Source organism: Sinocyclocheilus anshuiensis, unplaced genomic scaffold (assembly GCF_001515605.1).
Source record: "Sinocyclocheilus anshuiensis isolate Anshui unplaced genomic scaffold, SAMN03320099.WGS_v1.1 scaffold279, whole genome shotgun sequence".
Classification (NCBI taxonomy): domain Eukaryota; kingdom Metazoa; phylum Chordata; class Actinopteri; order Cypriniformes; family Cyprinidae; genus Sinocyclocheilus; species Sinocyclocheilus anshuiensis.
The window spans coordinates 455,402-467,428 of record NW_015549591.1 but is presented as its reverse complement, the minus strand read 5'-3'; the positions used below and the strand labels follow the sequence as shown (position 1 = coordinate 467,428).

At 36.7% G+C, this 12,027-nt stretch overlaps 1 protein-coding gene across 1 annotated transcript in view; it reads right to left on the bottom strand.

Annotated features, from left to right (window-relative positions):
• Nucleotides 1–10,129, bottom strand: part of LOC107658153 (protein zyg-11 homolog) — a gene marked incomplete at its 5' end in the record, with an annotated part of 13,524 nt that extends 3,395 nt beyond the window's left edge. Inside the window, 10 exon segments of the mRNA XM_016446617.1 lie at nt 1–96; nt 179–229; nt 749–848; nt 1,693–1,757; nt 4,601–4,777; nt 4,884–5,024; nt 5,147–5,392; nt 6,640–7,154; nt 8,225–8,390; nt 10,052–10,129. The exon segment at nt 1–96 is cut by the window's left edge and continues 4 nt beyond it. Coding sequence (XP_016302103.1) covers nt 1–96; nt 179–229; nt 749–848; nt 1,693–1,757; nt 4,601–4,777; nt 4,884–5,024; nt 5,147–5,392; nt 6,640–7,154; nt 8,225–8,390; nt 10,052–10,129 — 1,635 coding nt within the window.
• Nucleotides 10,130–12,027: the final 1,898 nt, after the last annotated feature.

Genomic DNA, 12,027 nt, shown 5'->3' with positions numbered 1-12,027 from the left:
TTCATCTGTGAGGTTCCACAGAGCACTGAGTGTGAACTTCAACGTGGCGTCCACGATACCCTGACACGTTTTCTGCCGCACAATGTGCAGGAGTTGCTATGATGTGAAGATTGTGAGAGAGATAAGAATCACTATTCCTCCCATTCAAGCGTTACAAATGTAAAAAAAAAAACCTTACCTTTACGATAAAAAGCTCAGCTCCTAATTGTGCAGTTTGCTCAGTGGACAACTATTAAAGAAACGCACACAAAGAGTCTAGTTAGTTTTTTTTTTTTCTTTTTTCCCATAACCTATTTAAGTCAACTGTTTGGTTATGAACATTCTTCCTCTTCTAACTTCAAGTTGTTCCAAACCTGTATGAGTTTGTTTCTTTGAGTTTGGAACAACTTGAGGGTGAATAAATGACAGAATTTTCATTTTTGGGTGAACTGTCCTTTTAAGCGCAGCCTGCTGTGACGTCACAATCGTGTTGCACTGTGGTATATGGAGCTGCCTGAAGTGTACAAACGAGTCGACTCACTCGAGGTCGAGGGTCTGTCCATATAAACTTCCCTTATCCACTTGACGAAGTGGAATGCATTTCAGAATGGGGACTGGATTCCCCCGAGGGGAAGTGCTGGCTGACGTGACACTGGGAGAATCTGTCACTCTGCATTTCATGATGCATCACTGCGATAGAATGTTCTGAATCTCTTCTGGAAGACTCTACGGTTAAACCTGTTCTCAAGTGCCGACTGCACCTGCTCACCTTGGCAGCAAGGATGGAGATAATAGCCACAGCCATCCTCTGCATGTTCTGATCCTCGTGGTTACACAGCCACTGCATGACCAGCTTGGCAGCTTCAAACCTGAACAAACAACATATTTGATCCACATAAACTGGTGTGACGTTTAAATCCATCAACAAGACGACAAACTACCAGTTTAAACCGAAAGCATTTATCTGATAACCTTTTCATCTAAAATGTTATTGCATTTTAGAAATGTTGTAAACAGTCATGAGTAGGTGTGTAGACTTTGTGTATTTACACAACAGAACTGCTGAATTCTACATTCTGATTGGCTGATACACTTGCCAAGGGTGACAACTGTCTGTAATCACACAGTTTCAAGTTAACAGTCTACATACTTATTCTTTCGACATACTTTTTATAACAATACTTATATTCAGCAAGGATGCATTAAATTGATCAAAAGTGACTATAATATTACAATTAATGTTAGAATCTTAAAAACAATTAGCAGCACAACAAAACCGGCATATTGGAATGATTTCTGAAGGATCATGTGACACTGAAGACTGGAGTAATGATGCTGAATAAATTACTTTTTAAAATATATTCAAATAGAAAACAGTAATATTACTGTTTTTACTGTAGTATTGCTGTTTTTATCAAATAAATGCAGCCTTGGTAAGCATAAGACACTTTGAAAAACATTTAAAAAAATCGTAATAACCTCTAACTTTTGAATATGGTAGTTACAAAAAGCAACAGTCAAACACAACAAAAGACCAACAGATATGATACTGCTCTTGCAAAACAGATGAAAATAACATGCACATTTAGATTTCTCTTTCTAAATTACTTTAATATGTATTGATATTACCTCAGGTATTATTAGCAGCTTGACAAAAACTGAATAGAGTGATTATTATTATCACATTTTTAAGCAGAAAATGAAAAGTGTTACCTGTTGAAGGGAACTTCCTGCAAGATTCGATCACTGCATAGAGACAGCAAGCAGTTCTTCTGCAGCTGGGGGGGGAAACAGAAAAACTGTTCAAAGGGAAATCATAGTTGGCACCTGTAAAACCTTTTCCTCATTCTCAAAATGATGTATCATCATGGGGAACTGAATGATCATGTAAAATGAGAATGTTGAATGTTCTCAGGAAGAACAAATGCTTATTGTGTGAAACGGAGTATGTGAGCCGAGTGGAGCGGCAACAATTTCTCCTGCGCACGCCAAGCATTCTATAATCACTCCGCTGCGGGTTTAGCATTTCCCGCTCCTCGCTCCACTGATCAGAAACGCTGCTCCATGACGAAATTTGTGGCTAAAGTATTTCTATACGTCTGTTCAGAACTTCTATTAAAGGAGACATATTATGCCCCTTTTTACAGTATGTAATAAGTCTCTGGTGTCCCCAGAATGTGTCTGTGAAGTTCAGCTCAAAATACCCCACAGACCTTTTATTATATACTTTTGAAAATGCCTATTTTGAGTGGAAGCAGAAACACGCTGTTTTTCGGGCCTGTCTCTTTAAATGCAAATGAGCTGCTGCTCCCCGCCCCCTTTTCCAGAATAGAGCCATTACAGCTCGGACCTGCTAAAAACATCTGTTTTGTTTCTGATTATCATGTTTATCGCGCTGAAATCATGCGTTTTAAACCATATTAGTTGAAACTTCTCAAATATGGTTTTCTGAGCGCACACGCACAGAAAGCGGCTGTCACAGCATGTGAGTACTAAACTAAGTTCTCATTCACACACAAGTTTACGCTAAAAACACACGAGTTACAAAAAGAGTCGGTTATGTCTGTGAAGGTAAACAGCTGGGAAATAAATCGCATGTTTATTTTAGATCTGTGTGGCAGCAGCAATATACAGTAAATAAATCAATAAATCCTCTGCTCTCTGTCTCCTCTGAGGCTGGGACTCTAAATAGTGTTCTGTGCTCGTCTGTGCAGTCAAAGACAGAACAGTTAGCATGTTTTGCTCAAACTTTCGCCATGGCGTTAGAACTGGTACACCATTGTCACTTGCAAAATCAAAATGACGGCACCGTGGGTGGAAACTTACAGATTAAGGGGCGGTAATATTATAATGAGATCCCTTTGCAACGTCACTAGGGGAGCGAAATCAGACGCGCTCGTTTTTTCAGATGCTTGCAGAAAAAGGCTTACCAAAACAAAGTTACTAGGTTAATCTTTTTCACGTTTCCTTGGTTGGTAGATGCACCGTGGACCTGATTATAGCACTTAAAACCTGGAAAAGTCTGATTTTCATAAAATAAATACACTATACTAGAAGAATAGTTTTAACATGGTTTATTGGAACACTACAATTAGCCCAAGTCTATATTAAATGGCTGTTTAACTCACTTGTCTGTGCAGCGTCTCTCTACTATGGCAAAGCTGAGGGTTGTAGTTACTTCAGAAACAGAAAGAATATGCTGTAGCTTTTCCGCTTTTAAGCTTATAAATCACAGGACAGCGTTGACAATTTTCAGCACTCCTGAATGTTTCTATGTGCGCGCAATCTGTACGTTATGAGCGAGCTTGTGTGTTGCGCACGTGTGCAGCAATGGAGCAGCACATTCATTTAGAGTGGAGATTAACTACCTGTACCATAAACTGTTTTAAAACATGATTTCACCCAATCAGTATTGAGTATCCACATGCTACAAACAAACATGCCTGAGATATAACCTCCCGCTATCGATCTGTCAAGCTAGTTAATGATGTTTAAAGTGTGAATTCTTGATAACCACGCCAAGTCAAAAATCACGCCACTCCACTCCCACTCCACTCACATACTTTGGTGTGAAAAGTCTACTTCCTGTACAAGTGTTGACACAATCATGCTGCCAAGTGAAAGTGACCCGACTACATAATACATTCATCATACCATACAATCTAATTTATGAATCCACTGAGGGAAACAATTTGAGCCAAATAATATTGAATATTCGAAATATACTAGTGGCGATTTTGCTTGTGATGTAAAAGCAACATAGTAAATACTGCAGTGATATTAATCTGTTTTTCCTAAATGCCTTTAAACTAGTGTCATGTTAAGATGCTTAATTCAGTAGTAAAAAGAGCATTTGAGTCAGTGTTATTTGAATATTATTTATATAATATTATAGTATATTAATATTTTGAATTGGCCGTTCATTTATATATTTTCAGGTTTCATTTTAATTAAAGTTTGAATAATTTTACTATTTATTTTTTAGCTTTAAATTTAATTTATTTTTTAAATTTATTTTTATTTCAGTTTTAGTAATTTCTACATTTCAACATTTCTAATGGTTTTTTTTCCTATCTAATATTTAATCAAAAATTATTTTTTATTTTAAACAATTATTGTTTTAACAATAACACTCTTTTGAATAGGTAAGGTTGATTTATTCCCATGGATATGTGCAAACTGTCCATTTCAATAAATGAATTCAGTACTAAAAACTATTAAAAAAGAATTAAATTTTTTATATCAAAATATAAACATAGCTATATAAATAATATAGAGTATAAAATATTGATATATTCACATATAGTATAAAATACAAATACTGCTCTTTATTATGAAGTATCAATATATTCATGCATAGTAAATGAAACGAGTAAATGTTATTCTTCCTTGTGTTCATTTAGTGAAATACATGTTTTGCTTATTATAAACTAGATTTATAGTGCATATAACATTTTGCATTAAGCATTTAATGTATTTGGCAACAAAATTAGAGGAATTATCTTTGTTTTATTTTTATCCCAACTTTAAGCCATCTCACAGAAAATACATTTAATATTCTCAGCTATCATTTTATTTCGGCTACGATGGGCTTTCTACATTTAGTCTTGTTTTTACGTACCTGCTGGTGGTTGGGGAAGGTCTTCATGGCTTCGAGTAGCAGCTGTGTGACGTTCCCCAGGAGTCGCACAGGGATTCCAAAGGCCAGTTCCTGTTTCGTGAGGTTGAACACACAGGCACTGGCTGCCAGCTGCACGTTCAGTGTGGCCGGATGATTCTTCATCCCTAATGCTACCAACTGCAGATCGAGAACAAAAGAAAAGTGACGAGCAGGGACATGAGGACTGATATGGAGAAATGCAGTGACCTTTGATTCATCACTCAATCTTTGTGAGTATGCATACCTTCAGGATGTCAGGTCGTGGTTTCTCAATGGCATGAGTGAGGCTGAAGAGGTGGAAGAGAGCTTCTCTGACAAAGCCCTCTCTCTCACTGTATCTTCTCAATGCCTCACAGATCTGAGTCTCATTGGCCTCTCCAGTCACCTGCAAAAACAGAAAAATAATCATGATCTTACAATCATTTACAACATCTAAAAATAAGCAGCAGGTAATGAGGATAATGTTGCATTTTTCAAAACATCTTGCTGTTGTGTACGAGCACCTACCTTTAAGCTGCCCTCTCCAGACAGGAAGTCAGAGAATCCGGCATCGGTGGCCAGCAGACCAACAAAGGTCATGCCCGGTCTCGCCTCCACGAAAGCCCTGACCGCTGCATCAGTCACCTGCTTGCGGCCCGAAACATCCAGAGACACCAGCTGGGGCAGGATGCCAGGAGTCTCCAGAAGCTGCCGCGCCACGTCGGATGTGAACTGCTTATCGTCTGAGATATCAAGGTGCTGTAAACCCTCCAGCTATAGAAACAGAAAAACAATGTGCGTACAATTACATATCATCATGCAGAAGCACAATGACAAACTTCCTAGCCAGAGAGACAAGTTTCTTGAAAGTCAACAAATTAATTTTGTGCTATTTATTTGAAAATACATTTTCATTGCAATACACAGCTACAATGACTTGAATATAGCTCTTCTTTAGGCCAAATCACACTGCACCAACAGACACGTTCGTCAGGTTTTGTCTGATTAGATACAGGTTTTGCCGTTTGTCAGCCTTGGAACATCTGAGAAGTGATGTACTGTACTCTGTCAGTGCAGTGGGAATTGGCTTTATGATGAGTGCTTTTTTCATTTCTGTATTCAAATTCATTTTGATTTCTTTAGTATGAAGTCAAAAATATCAGGGTGATACAACTGTCCTGATATCATAATAAAGAAAAACACAAGAACAAAAAAAGCAAGAAAACATTAAGAAGTCTGGCATTATCTTTTATTATTATTCTATCATATAGTTTTTTATTGTATAATTACATTTTTTTATATAAGGCAAATGACTAATGTCATTTTACAGTTAAACTATAACATTTATTAAATATTAAATTTTACAGAATAATAGTATTATTAACAAATTATATTAACATTTTTATTAAATAACAAAAAATATTAATATTATTATTATATTGAATGGGTCAAAAACTGGGGGAATGTGGCCTATGAAAACACATTCATAGTCACTGAAAGATGTTTGAGTTCTTTTTTTATGAGTATAACCAATTTTTCCCAATTGAATTAGCCCTTTTTTCTAATATCATGCAGTCTGCAGACCCTCGTGTCAAGATCAGTAAGTCTATGAAAATATCAGATAATTTGGCATTTTTATGAAAAGACAAGCATGGCTTAGGTTGTAAAATGTCATGTGGTGCAACTCCCTAAAAACTTCTTGATATTAATAAATTAATAATTCATGTCATTTGCAAAAAAAAAAAAGAAAATATATTTAAAGATATAAATGTAATTTTTAATTGAAGGTTACATCACATGACATTTTTAGAGACATTAAAGGGGTCATATTGTGGAAAATAATGTGTTTTTTTTTACTTTAAACCGCATAAACACATTTCATTACACCAAATACACAAAATAATGTTATTTTTAGCAGCATCATATGACCCCTTTAAATTATTTATGCCTTTGTTTCTTGAATGACACAAAAAGGGAGTCACCCTCAGTGACCTCAGCATTAAAACAGATGGAGAGCTGACCTGACTAAGCACAGCCAGCAGTTGAGCGGTGGTCATCTCCAGTCTCTTGAGCTGGTGCATGGTGAGGTAGCGTAGCCTGCTTCTCAAGCCCAGGAGCGGGGTCAGGTTCGTCACTGAGGTGTTGGAGATATCCAAACTCTCCAAGCGAGGCAGCGTGCACACATCCACCAAGCCCGAGTCGTAGAAGTCGACACTGGACACACTGAGTGCACGCAGCCCCTGCATGGCACTGAAACAGCGACAGCTGGGCTCCTCCAGAGAAGACATGGTCAGGCCGTTCAGGACGAGCCGCTGCAGACTCTCCTGCAAGGTTTTACTGGATGATAAACCTCGAAGGATGTCGGCAATGGTGAGGTCAGCGTTGACCCGTGAAGCATCTAGCTCCACGAGGCGGTGCAGGCAGAGGGCACGGTGGAAGGCCTCGGCGGAGATTCGGGCTGTGCGGATGCAGGCGTGACGCAACCGGAACTGCTGGCAGCTTCGGAAGATTCCCACTGTGCTGTCATTCAACAGGCCTGTAAGAGAATCATTATGTTTTGAATATAGATTCGTTCATTTCGTCTGAGTTGACATACAGCATAGTTAAAATTCCAGCTCGAGGTCCTTTGCAGAACCTATTCCCCTCTCTCCGCCCCATGCTCTTCTGTCTGATCTGTACTGTCCTATCCAATAAAGGCCAAAGATATAACTTTAATAATAAAAAAAGTTAGTTTCATTTAATTAAACTCACTATGACAGGGCCTGATTTACCCCAAAATGTTTACACTCTTGCTCATGTTCTTTTCCATACAATGAAAGTGAATAGGGATTCAGAATCAAAATTAGAGATTGCAAATAAATGTTACTGTGAACTAAAACTAAAATTAAAGTATTTAAAAAAAACACTAATTTTATTACGTGAAATAGAACTGATACAAAATAAATTATAAATATTAGATCAACTAAAATAATATACAGTATATTAAAAATGAGAAAAACTTGAAATTAGAAATATTGCCTTGGCAATAATTCAAGTACTAAACGTACTAAAGGTGAAATATTAAATTTCAGGTAAAAAAAAAACAAAAACATGACAAAAGCACAAAATTACTAAAACTAAAATTCTGGAAATAAACTGAAAAATATATAAATAAAAAGATAATTAAAAATATTAATAAATAACAATAATTTATAAATAATACTGATTTAAGGGAGGCTCATTTTAATAAATAATGAGTTTATAGTACTTTAATTTGAAAGTATTTATTTATATATATATATATATATATATATATATATATATATAAACCTAAAACCATACAAACCTGTATGACATTTTCTTCTAAGGAACATAAAAATATTTAGACAAATGTCTGGTTTTTTGGGTTTTTTTTTTTTTTTTTTATACAAACATTCTTTAAATTATCTTCTTTTGTGATCCACAGAAAAACGTCCTACAAGTCTGGAGTGACATGAAGGTGAGTAAATGAGTCTTTATTTTTGGATGAACTATCAGAAATATCGAACACACAATCATTGTTCCATGTGCAGGAATGTCATCTTAAGTTTGTGAAACATTCCTTGAAATACAGGACGGCTCGCTCACCCTCAGTGGCCATCTTGCAGAGCAGTTGGTCGGCCAGCTCCTGCGGGAAGACCAGCGGCTCACGGAAGGAGAGCGAGCCGTCATCACGCATCTCACAGAAGAGCTCCAGCCTGGAGCTCACCAGAGTCATGCACAGATCAGTCAGAGACGGCGGGGATGCCTCGTCCTGCAACAACAACATCAAATCAGACACACCCTCGTGATCTCAGCCCTCATATGCCTTTCTTATCCTAGGCTACTGGTTTGAGAGGTTTTCTTTCATACGAATGGCTATGAAAAACTCTTTGATATGTCAGATTGCAAGTAATGACTAAGCTGGTGGTTTTACTTTTACAGACAGCTGAGTGGACAACCAGTCTCTTAACTGGATAATAGATCCTTTCATATCAACTAGGGGGCCACAAGGGAGTGCCAGGGGCATGTGGAAAAGAAAGTATATTATATTTTCCTTTTACAGCTGCAGACTGAGGAAGACCCTGAAACATACCAGCAAACACTAAAACAGACAACAATTTACAGATGTTTTTCAGTGGCAGCAGAACTATGACTAAACTTTTGGGTGAAACTTGTTTACTTTTTTCATACTTTTATTACTTGTGGGAAAACTTGAAACAATTTTAAATAAGTATAAAGAATGGCATTGGTTTTGTACATTTAATTTTTGTTTAACGTTATTAATAAAAATGTTGTTAAATTAGCATGTTTTTGTGTTTTGCTTTGGTACCAAGAACCGTGGATTTTCACTGGTATTGGTACCGAATACTGAAATTTTGTTTAATAATAATAAAAAGGAGGAACAAATTCTTTAATTCAATATTGCAAAATACAGTACAAGTATTTTTTATGCTATTCTTATTTTGCAAATGCAGTTTTTGGCTACTAATCAGATAATTTATAGTTATTATATTTGAGAAAGCAAGAGATTTCTTTCTAAGTTACATATTATTTTTTAATAATTTAATGTATATGTAGTTTTTTATACCCATAAATGCTATTTTATACTTTTCTGAGATATGAAAGTAAAATAAACATAAATTTGATCGTGAACTAGATTACAAAAAGACACAATATAGAATAGCATACTACTTTTAATATATCTGACACATAAAGATGATGATTTTCCGTGGCCACGATAAACATGTTTTTGTCCATGTCATGTTCAGGACGTCAATAAATAATATAAATAACAGAAGAAGAAAAAAAGATTTAAATATAGTTACATTTAAATAAATACAATTTTGATTAAAATAAGTAAACAAAAAATGGATTTAAATAATACATTTAACAGTACAATACTATAGCAAGTGGAGAAAAAAAATATATGTAACTTAAAAGTTACTAAATGTTTTTAAATTGGTATAGTATTGTATTGGCAGCAACATTTTTATATTATCATTTTCATTTTTACGTATTAGGATAGGGGTCCCTCGCATTAAGATGATCATGTTTTGTGGTCCGTGGGAAACAATATCGAAAAGCATGTAGTCTACAAATTGACAGCTGGAGAAAGTGTTGAGTTGAGCTTTGCTCAAGGACCCAATGGTTCAAGATCATGGATCACCAACCCTTGAAGGTTTGAACCGATAACCTTTTGTACCTAACATTACAACCTTGTGATCAGCGCAATAAAGAACTAAGAAAACAGCGTATAAAGAATCTTTAGACAGTCAGTCATCCCTAATGAACACAATTTATGACCACCAACATGTTACCACAAACCTCAGAGTTGAGCAAACAGCTTGATTTGGAGTACTTTACCATCTGAAGAATGATCTGGTGAACTGCACACGCTTTCTACATACAGTAATGTGACATGTAAAGCCTTACCATGGTCTCAAAGAGATGGATCAGAACGGCCTCAAAACGAAAGAAACGCTCGTATTCTGCGGATAATGGCCGGTGGGTTTAGGTGATCAAATACAATCCGACTGAAATGCTCTTAGCTTCTTAGCCTGTTAGTTAGCCTTCACACATCTGTCTTCAAACATTTGCGGATCCTACTTGTTGGTGATTAAAAGTACACGGGCCGCTATCAGTCCACTGTAGCTTCTGTTCCTCGTCTGCATTGTTGTTTAAGGGATCGTATGTGCTCCGATCACAATGTGCTGTCAGTCACTCTGACGGGGTTTTATATCGGGAGGAAAGCGCAGCGACGTGTTGACAAGTAAACAAGGCCGTCACACCGGAAACGGATCTGCATCAGAGGGGGAGGGGCTGAGGGCGGCAGCGACGAGAGAAACGAACCTTTTCGAAGCTTCGAATTAATTGAACCAATTGCTTCGCAAAACGATTCACTGACTCGAAGCGCTCGAAACACCACACGCCGGTGACGCCTGCTGGTCAAACTTGTGTAAATGCGACAAAAACTCAGGCCAAGACATGCAAAAAACAGCTTTTACAAACCCAATGCAAACGCTTTCTTGAAAGTATAATATAGTAAATGCAGTAATAAGCATCGCTTTTTATTTCTCCTCTTTCCTACTACTTCTGTTTCAGTTTTTTTATAATCATCTCTTACTATGTGTCAGTAACAGTGTTGTGGAAAGTTGCTTTTAAAAGTAATGCATTACAATATTGCGTTACTCCATAAAAAAGTAACTAATTACGTTACTTTGTTACTTTTTATGTGTATATATATAGTATTTATAGAGTTTTAGCTTTTAGTTTTAATTACTTTTTCTTATTTGTAAGTCACTTTGGATAAAAGCGTCTGCTAAATGACTAAAAGTAAAGTAAAAGTAAATGCAATTAAAATAATAAAATACCATTAAATATGAAGTGTCTGTATAATTTGTGTGTGCGTTTTTTTAATAATAATTATTAATTTGCAGGGGTTGTTTATTTGTTATATGGAGAGCTTCTCTAAACAGGCCAATAATAGACTATTAACTACTACTCATCATTTTAATAACACAAATGACAGGTTAGAAATGTCTACAAATTGATCCGAGATCAGGGGCAAGTTCAAGCTCAAACCGTTGATACGTTGACTTTCCATGTCCATTATTGTGAAACCCGCGAGACACAACAAAAACACAGCTCCGATCACAGCATCCTCCATCCTCCTGTTGTTAATGTTGTTCTTCTTTGTTTCTGTTGTTGAACGCCGCGCACAAATGACGTCGCTGTCGACCGGCTTACGTCACTTCTTAGTACACACTCTCGGTGCGAATGCAACCCTTTAAATTGTACTGGGAAATAGTTCGCGCAAAATCGTCCCAGTACTTTAGTACTGTACATTTAGTTCTGGAGCTAAAGCGGTGCGAAAGGCCCTATAGACGCTGGTTCAGTGGTTCGCCGCTGCGGGGTCGCATGATTCACGGGTTCACACAGAGATCATCATTGCCCCCAAACGTTTCGAAACAGCTTATGACATAACGAAGCCTCGTTTACTGAAATCACGTGATTTAGATACGCGCTCCGAACCACCGATTCGAAACAAATGATTCGCAAAGGTTTCGAAGCTTCACGAAGCAGTGCTTCAAAAGCGCCCGTCAAGTGGGCGGGCCTTCGGAAGCTCAACTTATATGTGTATTTGCATTAGTACGAAAATATAAGAACAGTAATATATGTAAGATGATAACAATAATACACTTATAAGAGTTTTGATTTCCTGAGTTTAGGATGCATTTTTGTAAGTACATTTTATTTTTAGCTGTGAACTATACACAAGGGCTCAGTACAGAATAGCATACTAGCACAGTAATTTTAATATTTCTGACATGTAAAAATTATGATTTTCTGAATTCAGCCAAAGCAAGATAGGAGCCTACAGTGGGCGAGACCTACGAAAGATAAACTTT